The sequence below is a fragment of the Chaetodon auriga genome, chromosome 15 (genome assembly GCF_051107435.1).
Source record: "Chaetodon auriga isolate fChaAug3 chromosome 15, fChaAug3.hap1, whole genome shotgun sequence".
Taxonomy (NCBI): Eukaryota; Metazoa; Chordata; class Actinopteri; order Chaetodontiformes; family Chaetodontidae; genus Chaetodon; species Chaetodon auriga.
The window spans coordinates 18,793,835-18,814,896 of record NC_135088.1 but is presented as its reverse complement, the minus strand read 5'-3'; the positions used below and the strand labels follow the sequence as shown (position 1 = coordinate 18,814,896).

The 21,062-nt window shown below is 41.4% G+C and overlaps 1 protein-coding gene across 2 annotated transcripts in view; it reads left to right on the top strand.

Annotated features, from left to right (window-relative positions):
• uvrag (UV radiation resistance associated gene) overlaps nt 1-21,062 on the top strand; it is a 79,803-nt gene that overhangs the window by 41,469 nt on the left and 17,272 nt on the right. For both annotated transcript variants that reach the window (XM_076751002.1, XM_076751004.1), the window contains exon 13: nt 1,925-2,000. In XM_076751002.1, coding sequence (XP_076607117.1) covers nt 1,925-2,000 — 76 coding nt within the window. The remainder of the gene's footprint in view (nt 1-1,924; nt 2,001-21,062) is intronic.

Genomic DNA, 21,062 nt, shown 5'->3' with positions numbered 1-21,062 from the left:
CTGTTAAGGGTTTACTTCTTTAACTTCCTAGAGTTGCAGTACAATGTGTGAGTGAGGAGGTGTTTACAGTTAGCACTAAGTCAGAATGTTGTCTGAGAGCTTCAGACAGGCTCGGATATGAGAAGGAGAAAACAAACTTGCAAGAAATGGATTCAAGCCAAATAAAAGAAATAAGGACCTTATGTTGAAAATCCTTGGGCAAGTTCATGTTATCAAGAGCAAATGCTTTTACAGATGAACTGCTGAAACGTGGTTGTCATCAAAGATTTGTCCCTTTAGAGCAGCACGATCTGAGTAAAATCTGACCTTCAAAATGCCACAAGTTGTAAGCATGATCTCAGTTGACAGAAAAGTCCAGTGAAGTGCCATCGCTGAGGAAGTCTGCTGTATCCTCCCATTGCCTCAGGCACCTATAGGTCATAGTAAGAGGGGCTGAAGAGCCCCATATCTGCTCTCACACAGGATTAACAAAAGACCATGACCCAGTCCCCAGGGGGTACACACACACACTCAGACTCAGAGGAGGCTGGATGCACGTACTCACCATTGCAAAGCATTCAACACATGTGTGCACATACTGTACATGACATTCACATCAAGATGGATCTGCTGCTTGTGGCAGCGCTGTCAAACAATAACAGATGACTTTTAATTTATTGTCTTTCTTTCTCTCACAGCTTTTCTATAGGGTCTTTATGATAAAGTAGCCAAGATGCAATCACTATAAGTAACTATGAAAGCAACAACCTTTGCAGTAAAAAACTAATAGCTGTTGATGTGTAACCTGTATGGATGCCATGTCTGTGTTCATGTTTGCCTTTGACAGTACTTTGCTTTGTAACATCTTGTGTATGTTGTTGGATTTTAGTTATTACAAATACCAGATGTCAATTTCATGCAGTGGAAGTCCTCTAAAATGAAGACATGTTCCCTCCCACCTCTGGAGAGCACTGTTTCAGGGTGTGGGTGAGAGGTTAAGATGGATTAGGTTTAGGTTACTCTGAAGGTGAAGGTGAAGCATTTAGAGATGTTTAGATGGTTTGGATAAGGCTAAGATATGAATGTAGATAACAAAGGTCATCACAAGTGTGTTGAAGCGATGTGTGTATGTGTGTGTTTTTCAGACCAAAGCCCTGCTCAGTTCATGGAGCTAGTTTCCCAAAATACCATATCCTCCTCAGTGGGAGATCAGCAGACATAAGCACATAATGACAGGAAGGGATGAGTCCGGCCTTAAGTCCCCGGTAGCAAACAGAATTTTCCCACTCTGGATGTCAGCATTTTCCCCTCTCTACCCCAACACCCATGGATATCTTCCCCATCCTTCATGAGCACTGCCTGTGTAGTCCTAACTAAGACATCTGACTGGCACCGATGGGACTTTCCCACCATGCTGAAAGGAAAAGTTCTCTTTGTTCCTGCTCAGAGGTGGATGGACAGGCTGTTTGGACGCCTCCGCTCATGTTTGATATTTCAGTTTAACAAGGTACAGAGGTGCCATCTGTGGGATGGGATCATACATCCAGAGCCAGCCTCTTCAAGCATCTGCAAGTGTTACTGACTATAAACACTGCTGGCTGCATGAATGGCCATTTTCAATCATGGGAAGAATTCAGTGCCTGTTGCAGAGCCAAAGAGCAACAGTTGTCTGAATCCCGTAAAGTAAATTTAATGAGAAACGAATCCCCTTTTAATCCCTCCATCCTTTATTGACATTTTCACATGGATAGACCTACAGTATATTGCAGTATACAGTATGGATATAATGCTCTTGTAAGCTTGACTGTGTTTTTTTGGCGTGCGAGTATGTGTTTGGAGGGTCTTAGCACCTTTGTTTCCAGGCTCTGTTGTTAATGGATCAAGGGGAATAAATCACCTGTTCCTTTGTAACGCCATGTTTATCTTTTTCTCCTGTCTTTCACAGATTCCCTTTATACTCCAGAGGAGAGCGCTTTCATTTTGAATATGGTGTCTACTTACTCAACAAGAACATTGCCCAGGTAATATATAAACACACAGAGTGCTCAAACGTTTGCTCATCATGTCTGAATTAATAGCCCTAACCCTAACAATGACAAATTCATCTCACTCATCTCATTCTGAAGCTGCTTTTTGCATTAAGTTACTGCCTGGGTTATGTCATGTATAGGAACCCCTTGTGCACACACAGATACACATGCATTCACTAACCCGTGGAGCCACTTTAAAGGCTGGCAATAATGAAAACCCAGAGTTCCTACTAAAGATGTAAATCTTTAAAATGGGCCACAAATATATAGTTTAATTTAAAAAAAAAAGATGAAATACTTTCGTGAAAGGGCTGGACACTTTAGTTTTTAGTAGACGTTTTTCAAACAGAAGTAATCAATGCATTTATTGGGGGGTAATTTTGTGTTGTTGAGTATTTTTACAGCAGTGGGATTGATTTAAAACTATTACGAGTTTTGACGGTGTGTTTTCAGCCATGCTAGCTGCATGGTTGGTTGGGTGTTGGTGAGTTGATCTGCCATCGGTCCATACTGAAAAAACGACTTATGCGTGGATAGCCATGTAATTTTGTAGACATTCATGGTCCCCAGAATGACGTTGATGATCCTCTTGCTTTATGACCAAATGTCTGCAGAACTAAATACATTCTCATCAGTGCCAATTAGCAAATGTTAGCATCTCAGATAACATGATGAACATGCTAAATATTGGACCTGCTTATCATGAGCATTTTGGTGTTGTCATTGTAAGCACGTTAACATGCTGACATTAGCATTTAGCTCAAAGTGCTACTGTGCTCAACACAGCTTCAGAGTTGCTAGCATAGCTGTGGACTCGAGAGTGTTAATAGTTTTGGGAGAAATAAGATTCGTCAGACTTTGGTTACACAGGCAACAACTTGTTTTAGGAGCATTTCATTGTTGGTTTTAGTCTTTTCATGGGATTTGTTGACAATAAGAAAAGAATAACACCAGACATCCTTAAAAGGTGTAATATACAATATGCAGCCCGACTAGATGTCAGCAAACAAGGATTTGCTATGTAAAGATATAGTGAAGCAGTGGTGTCCTGAGCAGAGAATGAAGCCACGCTCACTCTGTGTGTGTTGTAATCCGAGCGTCTCTGTTCTTTGTTTTGATGGCTGGTCCAGCCACACATGCGCATTAGTGCATGTGACCGTGCGTGTTAGTGTATGCTAGCCTGTTCCTGTCCTCTCCTCATCTGTTTTTCAACATGGCGGACGGGTCGCAAACTTTCTCATATTTCAGTCAAACAGTTTTGTGAGCAATGTGCTCAGATACTACTTTCTTTCCTCGCTTTACCCCCCCCCCCCCCCCAACTATATTGAGTAAACAATGCACACATTTGTTTTGATCTGAGATGCTGGTGCCCTAGTGCGATATCTAGCTGCATCAAATGTTTCAGATACAACCTTTTAAGTGCCTTTGGGGGAGCAGATAGCCACAACATGAAATGTATCTGTGAGTGCGGGTGATATTTGGCACACAAGTTGAATTAATGCTCTAAATTGGCTTCTCTCTCTCTCCATTTCCCTTAAACCCAAACACCCCAGGAGAGGTTTGAACTCTTGACCTATCCATGCTTATTAAAGTGCACCTAATGTGTTGACCTGGGTTCCTCCCTCCATTCACCCCTCAGACATTTAGCGCCGACTTTTAACAATTTGCATTCCATTCCCTGTTTTCTTCCTCGTCCAGGTGGGAATGAAGGGCCTCTCTACTGAATAACGCTGGCCAATTAGCACTAGCAGGTGGCTGACTTCAAACCGCTGCACTTTGGCAGGTTGTAGTTCTAATATGAGACCACAAGCTGTGAGCCAATATCCAAGTCTGCCATCTTCCCACCGGAGTCCAAGAGAAAGAAAATAAACTCGATAAGAAAACATTTTAGACAGCAAGTGAAAATAAGTGTTGTCTGAAACCACCAAAGGGATAGACGAAGCGGCCTGTCATGTTTTGAAAATGTTTCTAAAAAATGATATGTGCGTACTGAATCCAAAACGGAAGCCATTATTCAGGGTTGGTACTGTGTTATACATTGTTAGCTCAGTGTACATTGTTAAGTAATGCCAAACCGTCACTGGATACTGTACTTACTGCGTCAAGTCAAGTGAAGTCAATTTATTTATGTAATCCAATATCACAAATCAAAAAATTTGCCTCACAGAGACTTACAGTCTGTACAGCACAGCCTCGATCCTTAGAGCCCTGATTTGGATAAGGAACACCACCCCACCCCCCATCCTCCACCCCAAAAAAAGTGGGGGAGGGTATTTATTTGGGGGGGGGGGGGGAGGAAAATACATGTCATGTGTATTACTATAATAACTGTCAAGATCAAACTCACACACACACACATTTGATCCTCACAATTGTCATTATTGTGACTTGTTACACACTTCTAAGACATGGCAGAAAGTTTACAGTGAAGCTCCAAGAAAGTGTTTATACTGCTGATATATCCCACAAGTTGAACATATTGTACTTTCCCGTTTATAGACTAACTCAGCTTGTAAAGTCATTGAAAATCACTTGTGATACTGTAACTAAAATAAGAGATGCTTTGTTTCTAAACCTAAACATGCACACTGTATACAGTATACTGTATGCACCAGAGAGAGGCAGATTTGAATGTGCATGACACATATAATCTTTTTCACATGTAGAATATTTGCCATGCAGTCATCTCAATGCATATTCCTACCTTTCAACTCACATAACACCCGCCCGTAATCCGTTTTATCAAAGCCACACGTCGTGATCTAAGCTGTCGGAGATTTCGGTTTCATGAATCTTAGCCATGCGCTGCCATCACATGTAGAACTGCATGCTCACTCTTGCAGAAAGTTTAATTAGACTACTGATAGAAGGCACATGTGTTTGGAAGAGAAATATTGTTTATCTACGTCAGCTCCCTGGCAATAATATTTCCCGATTTGTTTTTTATCAAAATGGTGCAGTGATGCACGGAGAGAGGCCTTTTGTGGTGTTCAAGAGTAGAACATATTCTTTAAGACACCGGATTTTTTTGTGTCATCATAAAAATGGCTGCCTCAAAATAAGCATTTATATGGCACTTGTGGAAGATGAGATTAAGACTAAATGTAGCCCATGCACATAGAAATAGACAGATTCTTCACTGTAGTATCCCTCATGATGGCCTTTGATGTCAGGTCATCTTGAAGAAAACCCTTCTTTTCCTTATTTTTACTAAAGCCAACATGCTCTGCTTTTAACAGCTTGGTAGAGCGTCAGTATTTTTACAAGATGAAATTTCAGCTTTCATTCAAAGTCCTGTCTAATGCATCCCATGTGTGGCTGACTACGTCCACATTAAAGATGAGTTATCAGGTCGACTACAAAACAATATACTGGTGTCACATGAGTAGTCCAGCTCCATGTGATAGCGATAATAGACCATTGTTTCAAACCTGAAGAAGTGGTAAACATGTCACAGTTGATAAAATAGAACCCACCGCAAGCAGAGCCTCCCCAGCCCAGTTTGGTTGATTTCTGCACACCGCATTAAACTGTGTACTCCTGTGAGGCTGATCTTTCAGTGTCAAGTTCGGAAGCTGGGAAAGGCACGTAGGCAACAGAACTCTTTCATGCTACATAAGTTCTGCTTTGGAATCTAATTAGGAATCCTTAACCCTGTCATTCATATCTGCTTTATCAGCTCACTCCTGCTCTGATGTTTCTTTTATTGGGGCGTTTATGAGGAAATGATTGCTTCACTGATCCCTACATATTGAGCCTGGATCTTCTACTGCTGACATGATTTGCCAACAGACAGCATTTTATTTACAGCAGTTATTATTTAGTTTTTCTTTTTTTTTTTTTCTTTAATGGCCCCCTTTGTTTGAGCCAGGCTTGTTATGCAGCTTATTCACTGTCTGGCTTTGTGATACAAAGCAGAGGTCTGGTTTCACAGCACACCAGGCTGACTGGCTGGTTTGCTGAATGACTGGGTGGGAGACATTAGCTGTCCATCTCTTATTAAATTGCCCTGTGTGGCTGTGTTTGAAAGTGATACAGGGAAGCTGGCGAAGGACCAGGGCCACAGCAGGTCAACCCTGCTTTGATGTGGCAGAGGGAGAAGTTTGCTTTTATTAGGCCTTGTGTCATGAGGCCAGGGGCAAGGACGGGGAGGATGCTTGGAGCACCGGGGATGTCAGGTGGTAACACACTCCCATGTTGCCACTTGAGGTTAATTTGTTTGTCAAAGAGAAGCTCAGAAAGGACTTTCTGGGCTGAAACCCAGCCTCTCTCCAGCTCCTCTTTATTTCTCATGCAATCACTTAATACTGCAAAATCTGCAGTGCCTGAGGGAATTACTCACACTCATGTGGAGCCATTTATGCTAACATACACATTTTCTCTTCAGTCCCAGTTGAACTGACACAAAAATGTGAGCATGCGTTACAGGGAATGTGACTTTCTGCCAGCTAGAGCTGCAGCAATTAGTTGAATCGACTAATTGATTAACTATTTTGATACTTGATTAACCGTTTCAGGCAAAAGTACCAAACATTCTCGTTCCAGCTTCTTCAATGTAAGAACTTCCTGCTGTTCTTTGTAATGTAAATGAAGAGTTTGGGGGTTTTGGACTGTTGTGTGAACAAAAGAAACATTTTGAAGAGATCATAGACTATATAATTGATTGATTCCTGGTGAAAATAGTCAGTAGATTAATCGATAATGGCAATAATCATTCGTTGCAGCCCTATTCTCAGTTAGGTTGTTAAATGAATGGCATGTGGCTGCTGCTTTACCTTGAAGTAGTTTGCCACAGGTATGTAACTGGGCCTGAGGTGCCCATCCACAGGGTGCACAAATGTCAAACCTGCCACTCCTCCATTCACAGAGACAAATTAGCCAAGTTAGTGTGACTGACTCCAAAGGAAAACCGGCAGCCTTTTGTCTGGAGGCATGCCATGTGTTGAATTTACTTACTCCCTGTGTTATCCGCTAGGCTACGTTGTTGTGAAACAGGCATGTGGAGTTCATTAGTTGACAACTGATGCTACACAAAATCTCCAGGTTTTTAGGAGGAGGGGGTGGACACAATTATTTCTCAGTCACTAAGCTTGGTGTATCATATTTTGTGGGCCTCAGGCGCAGGAAACGTAGTATTGGGAATTAAAACACAGCAAATGTGTTGTGGCCTAACCAGGTCACTTCTGGGTTCACCTTTTTTTCTGTCTACTGGGGAAAGTCGCCTGCAGTCTCCCACCTTCTAACTCTCTGGGCAATTTCACAGCATGATCCGCAGGCACAGTGCCATTCTGGTGGTCTGGAACATACGTCAGAGCGCCTGTTGCCATTAAGAATGGCAACTGTGGCTCCATAAAACACGGCTATGAGTCATGGGGGAGCCTACTGTGTTTAGTGGTTAGTAGAGGTGGCAGCAAGCGGAACAGGAGCTGGTTGGCTGGAGGTATTCTTGGTGAAGCTATTTGGAAAGGTTGTAGGTGCTCTAGCAAGAATGATTTGCTTAAGAATGACACTAACAATGAACAGAGTTAGTCTTTCCCACGTGGTGACAATTCACTCATTGAAGTGGCAGATATAGAATGGTGTATTGCTTTTATTTTGTGGATTATTAAGTGTTGACAGTCAGCATGATGCGTTAAGGGACCACTCAGAAGAACTTGTTAGTTTACTATTTTGTGTTACTTTCTTTATTGCTGAAAATATTTATGAATGGCCTCTTAGCCCAGAAGGAGTTCCCAACCTCCTTTTTCTCCACTGACACCACTAAAGCTGAGGTTGAACACAAATGTTACTGATGCTTAACCAAAAAAATGAATATGGAAATATGCCATATTTGTCACTGAGTTTGGTGACTGTAAGCAAACCCATTCACATCCTGTTCTCTTCTGTTCACTCTTGCTCCTGTCTCATCCATTTCATCTTTGTTAATTCCACATAATCCAAAGTTGAGGCCCCTCCTTCAGCTTTTCGCCTCTGTGTCAAAGCTTTGACCCCAGTCAAAACAGATGTGACATAGTCTTGCTATAGCCCTTTTTAGCCATTAGCTCCTGCAAGACATGCAAAAAGTGAACACTACACAGCTGGGTTTTGAGTCTCTATAGTGAAACAATGGGCGTACCGTATTTGCACATGAACTCAGTTTTTCCACAGTTGACATTCCTGTAAGCAGTTGTGTGTTTACTCTCCGTCGGTCCACAAGCCTGTGAATCAGAAATGCCTGCATACAATGGGTGATTGTGTAATAGTCAAATGTAGGATATCAAAATCTGTGCTTCCGTCTCGCTAGCGTGATAGGTGTACATTGTAAGTGCACAGGGGTCAAATTTTGATTTCTTTTGTCACGTTTTGTAAACATTCCTTCAGTTCTGTTAAAATCTTTGCGATATTATACCAAATAGGATTGAATGAGATTGCAGTGATAGTTGAAGTGAGTATAATGTGCCAGACCCCATATCCTGAGGCTGTTTTAAGAGTCCTGAATGGGAAAAGAAGATCGTAGCTGACAGCAATCCATTATTCCATCTCCAAGGCATTGCTCCCAGAAGAAAAGTCCTGCTGTATCTGGTCATATTTGCAGTATTTAGCACCATTTTCTCACTCCACCATCGCTTGAATTCCCTTGAATGAGAGCAGAAACTGGAGCTTCAGCCTATTTCTCAGCAGGATCTTTCCGAGAATTGGAACACTTTTAGACAGAACTATTCCAGGTTTCCCTCGGAAGCCTGTTGGTCTTTCTCTCCTTGTCCAGCTGAGGCTTGTGGTTCGTGACTAACTTCTCGTTGCGTTCCAGAGAGCGTTCCAGAAAAAAAAAACAGAAAGAAAAACAGGATTACATCTCCACTGTCCCCCTTAAACAACAGCAGTCATTCTTCTGTCCAGCTGCCTCTGCAGAAACCTCATCTCAACAAACAGACTCCTCAATGTTCAGAAATCATAATGCAGCCCACTGTATGCTGTTTGTTTACCTGAACCCTGGACCACGGTTCCCCAGGCTCTGCCACCATCTCTACCCTAAGACAGACAGAGCCTGGAAGTAATCAGGCCATTTCAGCTGCCTGCTGCCACTCATTGTCTTCATCCTTCCATAACAGCCACATCCGTTCTCCATTTTACAGGGATTGATATGATAAAGCACATAATGGGCGGGACAGGCACCAGAAAATGTAGTGCCAAGTCAATGTAATGTACCTCACTTTCACCATTAACTAGCAGGAGGAAAGAAAAAATGAGGCACCAAGTGAAGTTCTCTTTTAGGCCAAGCCATAAACGTCTGTTTTTGCTTTAGCCTCCTGAAGAATAGCCTGAATCTGTATGCTCCGAGCGTCATGTCCCACATGGCCACATGCTGTACAAATGCTGGATAATCATCCTCTTACATCTAATAGAGGATAAGTCATAGACCCTGAATCTGACAATGTGTTTTGCATTTGAATGCCATTAAGGTGCCACTTTTAACAAAATCTCTGTACTCTGTTGACAGTAAAAAGCACTTCATTAGTGTACTTTATTTATCCCATTTCAAGCAAGAAATTATTTTTGGCAGGTTATAAGTGGGTTGAATTGAGAGTTGTTTTGTGAGATTGTTAACAGCCTGACAGGAGCAGAGACAGAAGGCTGATGGCTGTCCACTCTCCCCCTCTGGTGATTGATGCAGAGGGAGGAGAGAAGAGGGAAGTCACTGTTTTCATGCTGCTGGCTGGACATAAGATTAGATCTGTCCAAAGGCTGTAGTTTGAAGCCTACAGCGCTCTGTTATCTCATTTGGATTTGACATTATGTGTATTGGACGGACACTATCTGAATATGATAGTAGGGGTGTTTGTTTGCATTCAATTTTGTAGATAAAAGGTGAATTATTCTCCAATGTAATAGTGTCTGTTTGTTCTCCTGCTCTTTAATGACAGTATATACATGTGCACATTCTCAAATTTAAACAAGAAGTAGCAAAAACTAAGGCTGCCATACCGAACAGGACTGGAACATGTTTTGAAGCCTGAATTTGGAATAACCTGCGGTTTATGTGTCTTGGCCCGGGCCAAGCACGAGATGTGTGAGGAGAGACTTCACCAGCTGCCTGCACTGCTACAGGAGGGATCACTACTGAGAAATTACATTTATTTAAGAACTATTTTTCTGCTCTGAAGAAACAGCCTGTAGGGGGAAAAAAGCTCCCAGTGGTTTAGTGTCCTGTGGTTCTGTGAAACTCCTTGTTCAAGCTATCTATTAACCAAACCCAGGCCTTAACATAAACCTCTCTATGCCCATGGGTTTTCATAGCCTGACTGTGTGGTCCCTGTTTTCCATCACAAACTTTTGTTGGTAGCTACAGCTTGCATCCAGTGCCACTTATTGGCCAGATTGAGTTGTTGGTGGGACCCTTTTTTACAACCAGAAGTAGGAGCACCCTTTTCCATAAACAGATATTTACCATATACTGCTGTATCAGGGAGATTGTGGAAAGGCGGTAGTGTGTTTGAAGTGCTGTGCTCGCAAATCCTTAACTTCACCGCCCTGCAGATGCTGTTTTTGATAAGAAAGAAGTGTGGAAGTAATTGATGCTCCAGTCCTCACAAGTACAATGGAGAGAGTGGTCTTTGTAGTCTGTCAGCTTGCCGTCGGCCAGAAGTTGCGATTTATAAGCAGGTCTCAGACCACAGTTGTAAGTGTATGTCACTGTGCTGTGGTTTCCAGCTTTGGGTGTGTGTGCGCAGTGAGGCCGTCAGTGCGCTGCGATTATGCCTGAGCCCCAGGGTTTTATGGGAATTCCTCTGGACAGCCACCTATGACTTTATGAAACACTTAAATTCGTCTAATTGAATTTCCACATTTTGTGGTTAGTAGTTCCAGGTTTGTCCATCACCGCAAAGAGGTACCAGAGGAGCTAGTTCCACTAAATATAAGGGTAAAAGTAAATGTTAATCCTATGTCTGTATGTATGTGTGCATGTGTCTAAGAGAGAGAGAGAGAGTGATTGGAGAGAATATCATATGTGCCAAAGTAGTCCCTTTTTGTCGGTTATTGAACAACGTTTGGTATCTCTCAGCAGTCAAGTCAAGCCAAAATGTCATGTTATTTGCAGAGATTGATGAGGGCAAAGACTCCACAGGACAGAGACGGACCAGTACTGATGGTATGTTTTATCCCCTAACATCAGAATGAATGGGTCCAGATCCAGAGATGATACATTAAGTGGCACGTTTCATTTTCGTCTTCATCTTCAATCTGTGCAGTCATGTTATGTTCATTATCTCAGAATAGCGTCTTCCCACAGGTCAGACTGGATTTTACTGGCAAAATGCTGTGAAAACGAGGGGTTTGCTGTGATTCTGGGTGTTTGGAAAGTGTTGGCTGCTCTGCTCCATCATTTACTGAACAGCGTGTCTGCAGTTTCCAGCTGGTTGGAATTTGTAGTCGAGGCCTGTTTGTTCGGTGTCTCTTGTTGTCTCATTATGTGCTGAAGTACCAAGGCCTCTAAAGTCCTTTCAGTTACAGATATCTCCTCTCTCTGAGATATTACTGTATGGTAAGTAAGTTAAGTAAGTGCTTTTTTCACTGGCGGTTCCTTTGATCATAGTTATGTCATTGTATTGTAAAATATACAGTTTGCAGTTTTTGGTAAAGTAGAAGGAAACTGGACCAAGGCACACAAACAAAAGAATTCTCTCTGCTTGCTTTTTGGCTGGTCATGCTTAGGTCCTGGGGCCCCCACCACCTTGTCATGAGAACAGAGAGGGCAGAGACCAAGTATATTTTATGTCAGCAAGTTTAGAAAAACTTGTTTTTCTTGTTAATTCATCAAACCTTGTCTGCTGTCATATGGGTGTTTGGGAGTAGAGGTATTCCATCATGAGTGCAGGCCTTACTGCGGCTCACTGACATTAAACAGCTCTTTGAATAAAACAATGCTGGCCCCATCTGGTCAGTATTTGAAAAAATATCAGCTATCCTGGCTCTGTGCTATTCCTTCTATTCGGCGCTGTTCCTGCCTGCATGTGGATTTCATTACTGCTCTTTGACTCTGGCCAATCGGCAGCTTTTCATGTGAATTAACACGGCGGCTCTGGACCACAGACTTCTTTCAGTGGCACTCATCATTGAGTGAGGAGAGTTGATGTCTCTTTCCCCTAATTTGGCTTTGTCAAGTTAATCTCAGCATTAGTCTCTTTCTCTGGATGTCAGTCGCTCCAACACTCCTCTCCATCAAATCTGCTCTCACTTCATTAGGGTAGTGTCTCTCTATCACCCCTGATGTCACCCCTCCATTACTCTGCCAGGAGTAGAGGATATGGGTGGAGTGTCCTCGCTGTCATGTCATCATCTGTGCCATTCAGCCACAGCTTTCTCTTTATTAATGAAGTGTCTGTGATGAGCCCAGGCCTGTTGTCCCAGAGGCCAAATAATTGTTTTACAGTTATTGGAGAAAAGGGGCTAAGAGGCTCATGAAAGCAGCTGTTAAATAAACACCAGCTCAAGTTTAAAGAGGCTGTGAGGGGGGTGCTTTGTTTCTTTACCATTGAAAATAATTAGTGTTAGTGGATTTCCCTGAATCTGAGTAACTTTTTGAGGTATAAGGTTAGAAGATATCAGCTGTATGAAGGATGGTACTTCATTTATGTGGTCTTGATTCAAGTTCACAGCACTTACTAATGATGCAATCACATATAAGATCTAATATATAGTGTAAGAATAGACATGATTTGTCCATGAATATTTCTGTACATATTCAGTAAATATTCATTCATATTCATTTTAATCAGATAGGAGTTATTTCAGTGGATTCAATTCCAAACTTAAATTATTGCTGAGTGAATGAAGTCACTGCTAAAAGGTTACTTCCAGCTACACATGAGCTCACATCGTCTGGCTACATTCAGTTTGATTGCATCTTAACTGCTTTGTTTGTTCTTACTCTCCAGGTTGTTTCGCACACATTATGACGCCAAACAGGCATCTCTAAAGTTTTAGTGGACAAATTATTGCCAATACTGTTGTTGTCCCCATGGAAACAGACCCTTTTTTAAGCTAAAACATGTCTCGGCCAAGTCATTGGCTCATGCTTTTCGGAGCAATTAGGATTCTGTCCACAGAAACTGCACCCTGCCATACCTAAGTATGCACCCAACTACAAATATAAACACAAATGCACATGCTGTAATTACATTATGTCAGCGCATGTGTTTGGCTTTTATGTGTTTGGAGCCTTAGCCTCCCAACTGTTAAAACAGTCAGAGTGCAGCACTTTGGATTCTTGAGAGGAGGGTGAGAGGGTTGCTCCTTCCCATGGCTGTGAGAACGAAGCAGCCAGAGACACCTGTCACTGTCAGCAGCAATGTCCTAATTCACCTCCACCGTCCCCGTTGACGAGCCTTTCTCCACAGACTTACGATCAGTAAAGCCAACTGATGACAGGTGTGTGAGCAGTTGTTTGGATTTTTTGTAGATTGGTTGTGCATCATTTCACTTTTATTTTATTTTGTCAAACGTCATTAATACATCAGATGGATTTTACAAGTCTTGCTTTTTATGTTACTGATGAGATGACAGATGATATAATGTTCGACAGCTAATTTTTCTGAAGCCGCAAGTGGTTGGTTTATATGACTTGGCTGCTGTAAGAGAGCCAGATTGACCTTTATTTCACTTTGGCCTTCAATTCAATTCAGCAGTGGCCTTCTTCCAGCTCATTAGAGAGTTAGAAACCACACATTCAACCACACACTCTTTCCCTCATGCTGAATTAATGGAACAATCCACATAGTTGGCCACCAAAAGTGTGTGGGGAAGAAAAAAAACTTGACCACACAAATGCTATTTGTTTCTTGTTCATCACTCTGCCTCTGCCTCTCTCCTCCAGTCTGAATCGGATTTGGTTCCTTGAGAATTAGGTCACGTTAAAAAAAAGTCCATGTAGCCATTTGTGTACTTATTTATTATGAAAACCTCTGCAGCTGCAGTGAGACATATAAAACAGAGCATCATAACATGCATCTGTTTTAGGAGAAAGCAATATGATGGGTGGTTGTCTTTTGATTGCACGGGGATTATGTGCTATCAAATTTAAATGTAAAAGGAAGGAAATGTTACATTATGTTTATCGTATTAAATATTTTGCAGTATATTTTTTAGTCTGGCTGAAGCACATGGAGCAGTAGCTGGAGAGGAACTGAAGCCAATTAATCTAATCATTGTATCATAGGCAAACAAATGAAGAGCTGTGAGCTGTTACAGTATTATCAAGCACAAAGACGAGTGGGTTGAACTCTAGACAGCACTCAGGTTGAAGACATTATCTTGGATTTTCCAGTCTAATCACAGATTACACCTCTTTGTCTGACTGAAAACAAATAATGCACCAAATGTCCCACGGAGGATTTTGGCCAAGAGTATTGCAGTGCTGTCTATGTAAAATCAAATATTCTAAACAGCCCTGGTTTCCTAAAAAGTTGGGACATTGTGTAAAATAACAAGATATTTAATGTTCAAACTGATTGTTTTTGGAAATCATGGATGACATGTCCTCTGGGCTAAAGAGGAAAAAGACCATCCAGACTAGCACAAAGTTCAAAAACCAGCACGTGTGATGGTATGGAGTGTGTTAGTGCCCATGCAGGGGTAACATGCACATCTGTGAAGGCACCATTAATGATGACAGGTACAAACAGGTTTTGGAGCAACATATGCTTCCATCCAGATGACGCCTTTTTCAGGGTTGTCTCCGCTTATGCCACCAAGACAATGCCAAGCCACATTCTGGACGCGTTACAGCAGCGTGGCTTTGTAGTAAAAGAGTGTGGGTTCGAGACTGGCCTGCCTGCAGCCCAGACCTGTCCGCCATTGAAAATGTGTCATCATGAAGCACAAAACACAACAACACACTGTTGAGCAACTGAAGTCGTATTTCAAGCAAGAATGGGAAAGAATTTCACTTTCAAAACTTCAGCAATTAGTGTCCTCAGTTCCCAAACGCTCACTGAGCGCTGTTTAAAGACAAAGTGATGTAACACAGTAGTAAACATGCATCAAATTTTTCTGGAACGTGTTGCAGACATCAAATTCAGAATGAGTGTGTACTTCCACAAAATCAGGAAAGTTTATCTGTTTAACATGAAATGTCTTGTCTTTGTACTGTATTCATTTGAATGTAGTTCAAAAAGGATTGCACGCTCTGTTTTTATTTATTTATTTCTTTTAGCTCACTGTCCCAACTTTCTTTGGAATCGAGGTTGTACAGTGGACTGTGTCTTTGCAATTCGACATGGTTTGCAAAGAGCAGGCCCTGATTGTAATCAGCCATTCATTATGAGAAAATCTTTCTGCGTTGGGTTATGACTGATTTAATTTCGAACACTGCCGTCCATTGGCAGTGCAAAAAAAAAGTTTTAACATCCTTAACACTATGCAGGGTCACAGTTGAACAAACCCAGATGACCAGAGAATGCTCCAGGCTCTCCAATGTAAACCGGACATGGCCTATACTCTTCCCATACTGTGACAGGTTTCAATTTGAAACTTGGAGCCAATGCAAAATAAAGCCAAGAGTTTCTCTTTGCTTTTGTTTATTGTACCATTATCTTGTTTTTGAATTTTTATCCCCTTCTTAAGAAATCATTTTCATCGCTACTGTTTTTGCTGAACATATGCGCTGGCTTTTACTGCATAATTTGTTTACATAATTGATTGTATAATTTGTGACTCAGTGCCTGTGACTGGAGACAGTGAGTTTACTTGTCTTAATGTGTTTATTACCCAAACTGAGTCACTATTATCTTTGCTTTTTGCCAGCAGAGCAACATTCAACTGTCTTATAGTGTTCTATCCCTTTTTTTCCCACTACTGAAATCCCAGTTTAGGTTTGCACAATTTGATCTTTAGTACTGTCAAGTGTGACTAAAATCAGTGTGAAATGGTGCTTACCTTTTATACCATATTTCACATATGCTGTATTTTTTCTGTCTAATGTTCTCACATTAGAGTTCTTTCTGAAGCATAATATGGACTTTGTCTTTGCCAGTGGCTCTTGGAAAGCTGACCACATTTTCAAATCTATTCTGCAAGAGCTCAGGCATAGCTGATCTGTCGGCTTACAACTAGGATGCCTGCTAATACTTAATATGTTCATAACCTTATCCTGATGGCTCTACCTGGCTCACGCACAAACACACATTTACACAGATATGCATAAAAACCAAAACCAAAATCTGACAAATCTGCAGTATATGCCCAGTGTGCATAAATGTTCAGTCAATAAACACGTATGGTGCGTGTGATACACATACTATAGCTAAATCCTTCACTATGTGGATATATGAAAGACCTCTTGTTCCAAGTTTGTACTTTATCCTTTACCAACCCGAATTCCTCCATGGAGCAGTTTGATGCTGCATATTTTATCCTGGTAAAATAGCAGCAGGATCTGGCTGGAAATCTCTTTGAACTCTGTGAAATATTGGAAGTCTGAGCTTTAATCTGGGCCTCTCTGGTTACTGTTATGATAGGGCATGTAGCTGGCCTGTCAGTTGTACTGTAGGCCAGACATAGTCATTTTACTGTCATCAAGGTTGTATTCATACTTGACAAACTGTTTCTATGAAGTAAGCGGAAGGAGGTTTATACTGAAATGTTGTTTGCCAAATGCTAATGTTTGATTTTTTATGTAGTGAGAAACAGCCAAACTGAAGTTATTATTCATTCTTCATTTCTTGTTAGGCCTTACTCACACTTTTGACTTGTCAAAGTAGGCCGTGAAAATAAGCAGACATTTGGATAAGTAGCTCTCACCAACCATCACTTTGAAAGCGGTGCATTTGAATGTTAGTAACTCAGACAGATGAAGAGGAATGTACACAGTTTGCCAGCCCAGGCTCTCCCTGTGATCCCCAGTCCGTGGTAATACGAATAGAAAATCTGTCGTAAAGCCATCCACAAAATAAAGAGGAAACGAAAGGAAAATAATATGCCCATTCACAAGGAGTGGAAGGGAGAAACACTGTGGGCAGCTCGAAGCCAGGATAGGCACCTGCCCACAAACCATATATTCATCCTCCTCTCTGGCCTACTGTTTTTCTAGGGGCCTTGTGGAAACACAACACACGTATATATAAAAAAAAATTCCCTTGTAAAATACCACAACACTTTTATTCCAAATAATAAAATGAGTGTGATCAGACTCTGGCTAAAATTAAAATGGTTTAACGACTATATTTGGCAGCTTTATTTAAAAGGCATACTACAACTAGGCAGGAACACTTTCCTTCATTAATGTATCTGTCCAATGCTCAGGATTAGACAGTAGATCTGTGCTGAGTTCAGGCTACCCTCCATTTTCCTCCAGTCACTCATCACTCATCTTCTGCTCTTCACTGTTTGGCACCATTGGCCATTCAGACCACAAACGTTTGTGGCTTCCCTCAAGAACAAGCTCCGTATGCTTTGAATTTCAGTCTACAACGTAGTGAATTAGCATATTTTCCTAGGTGAGGTGTGCCTCATCCAGGCACCGGTACTCCTTGTGAGAGCTGCCATGGAGGATTGATGATGGTCCAGCATGCCAGTACTGCTAACAGGAAGTTGACCTCGCTGTTGTGACTTCACAAACAGGGTCAGCCTGTGTGGGTGTTGGGTTACGTCACTGCAATAGCGCAGCTCCAGTGTTACAGTGGCGAGGGTCATTAACCCTGAGGACCTCCTTAGCTCAGGTATTGTGGCTCTTCCAAAAGGTGTCACTGTAGCACACAGCACTCATTGGTCTCCTCTGCTGACCACGCTACACACAGACTAAATAACCACATCATGAAGGGATTTCATTAAGGCTGTAGGCTTGGCAGTACCCACGTCCAGCCCTCTCTGCAGTGATTGGGGTCAGAGGAGACCAACATTGGTCTCTTGTCACCGGTGGTCCCCCTAACTGAATTTCCTATTCATCTCACACAGCCTTTCCCATAATTATGTAAATCTGTTGACTGAATTTGGCGGCAATACGATACTCAACAAAGTGTAACAACAGGTAATGCGACGGAAGAATCTGGTTTGAATTAGAGCTGAATTTGAATCGGACTCAGGCGCAGTGAATGCACCACACCTGTATTACATTACCACAGTGTGGAGGAGACAGAAAGGAGGGGAGAGCAGAGAGAGTAAGAAGGAGCAGAGTAAAAGGATGTTAAATGAAGTGGAAGAACTTAAAGTATGCAATATTAAGAAACTGTTTTATTGCACTCTTGTTTAAAATGGCAACAGAGACAGGAAGTGCAGAGAATATTACGTTTCACCTGTCAAGGAAGTGCTTAAACGTGCAGCATAAACTGTGCAGTCAGGCAGTTCCCATGGACATGGGAGCAATGGGTTTACATCTTGCAGTGATAAGGCAGCTGCTGAAGTCAATAACTTAGTCAAACACCATAATCTTAAACATACTGCTTTACTGTCTGCTATTTAATCATCTAGAGGTGTGGATATCTTTATGAAAGTGAAAGGCTTAAGACCATGTGCTTCTTGAGATGACTCCAAAAGGCAATTCATTCAACTCATCCTGGAAGCTTGGCAAGAGTGTCGCCAGATTTCGTGCTTTTAGGACTGAAAGCAACCAAATTACACATTTTCACCAGACATTTACTTTTAGCTCTGCTCGAATTATCTCACTCACATTCCTCAGCAAGATAATTAGGAATATTGGATTTTATGTGCTGTAGATGAGTTACAAGCCTCTGAAAACTAAGCTAAAGACCTTAATGATGATATAGGCTGGTAGAAGACAAATTATTAACCTGTGACTTTGATTCAACGCAGAAACAGATCTGTTACATCAATTAACAGTTAGCTTCATTTCAGCCATGCTAGTCCCTTTGAAAGCTCTGACTGTTGCTCATACACTCCCTTGTTTACACTGAGGGCTGCTCAGCAGAAGAATGCGCTTTGATTGCTACAACCTGAAAGTGTTCTTTATCTTGTTTTCCAACATTCACTAAAGCTCTTATCTAAAAATATTTCTGTGTTTGAATTTAAAATCTGTCACAACCAAAGTAAGCAGGTGCTTGTTTTATCGTCAAGACGGTGGATTGTAAGTGTAATTATTTTTTTAAAAAACCCTGGATCAGTTCTTCTTATTTGTGTCATGCATTGACACATTTCTGGAATTGACGGGAGCACTTTATCCACCAGTCAACATTTAATATTGACACAAAATCTGATAAAGACTTGAAAGACTCGATCTGGCTTCTGTCAAGTCAGTGGAAAATACACGCGTTGCTTGCAATGGAAATGTTGTGTCATTGGTGAACTCCACAGATACAGCTCTCTTCTTTTTGTTCATCTGAGCTCTTAATGTGGAACCAAATAGTGCTGAAGGGTTCCTGCACAGCTGCCTCTTGTGTTGGAGGTTTACTTCCTCTGAACCTTTTCGTGAAAAGAAACTCAACACATAGAAGAGGTAATAATGTGATACTTTGTTGATCCTTCTTTTCTCTGTCTGTTTGCCCTTTAGACCCTTTGAAGCCGGGCCATTTAGATGAACCATTAGGCCTCTGGCCTAGCCATTATTTTGAAGTCTCAACATTTCAGGATGCCATTTTCTAATGTTACGAAGTTGGAATGTTAAGAACTGAAAGAAATTGAAATGTAGTGATTTTTAACTCAAAACTTTGCATGTGAAAATCAGGAATGCCGTTTACAAGTCACGTAGAAGATGGCATGGATTTTTCACACTCTAAATATGTGGGAAGATATTTCCTGTTGTAAGCAAACGCCTGTGGTGTTTATGAATCCAGATTCTCAGTTTGGCTTGAAGGCTGGATGATTATGACGTGTGTGGCACGTATTCAAGGCCAGAAAACTGCTCCGAGTTTAAGGGAAGTGAATTTCTGTTGTGAATGAATTATATGACTCTAGCCAGACTCAAACAACTTTTCAGCCTTGCTCTGTATATTTATTGAGACACATGAAAGGCTGTAGCAATTAATCATGTTGGATTTCATATTCCATGCTGTACCGCATGATTGTTGAGGTTTTGAGTCGCCATTGCGCCATGTGGAGTTTCACCTATCATTGTCCAGTACATAGCTGCAAATGTAAAATCAAAAAACAGGGACGGTCAGACCTGAAATATTGTCATATTCTCGCTCTCCTCTAAGATTTCTTTTACATTCATTCTCTTACTTCATGTCACAGCTTCCATCTGCAGTCTTTTTGTCTCGGCCATGTTGGATGCATCTTGGTCAACATTTCACTGTAATGTCTTTAGGGGATGAGTGACGGCTGTACAGAATAACTTTCATTATGTGCCCACGATAAGCCAGATGGGTGGAATCATAGGAGCAGCGCACTGCAGCAAACATAATCAACCATTTCAAATTCACCAGTGAGCTAGAAAGAACTTCTTAGAGGGGGGATCCTGCATGATATGAATCAAATGAAGAAAAACAGAAGGCAAAAGACACTGAGTTAGATAATAATACCATAACGTTCAGTCTTACATCATACTTGTATTTGAGCCTTTTATAGTTATAACATGATGGCTCCAAGAAGTCATGTACTAAATGTATTTTTTAACCTAAAATATCACCTCCAAACATTGTTGTTTTGGCTACATGTGTTTCAGGATGGATTTGTAAGTTTTCAAAAAAAAAAAAAAAAGGCAGTTGGTTTTTTGCATTTCTCTTGCGGCCGATAGAAAGAAGACATGTCCCAAACTAATGGCTGCTTTTTAACGCAACATTTTAGTAAGTTAAGGGGTCTTAGCACCTTCTGACTGGATTGCATTGTTAGGTTGATATGTTTCACGTATGTATCCTAATGTTAACAAAACAACTCAATTGATGACAAACTATGTGCACAAGTTACTTAAGAAATGCTGTTACACAGGTGGCCTGTGTGAGGTACAACTGTGCCGCAGTTATTCGTAGCTACAAACACTGCAATGGCAAAAGTACAGTTCAGTTGAAATGTTAAAGAGTAGTTGCCATGGTAACTACCTAGTTTTCACCTCCTGGGTTGGCTGCAGGGCAGGAAATCGTGACATTGCTGTCTTCCCCACGTTCAAAGTAATAGTCGAGCGTAGTTCTG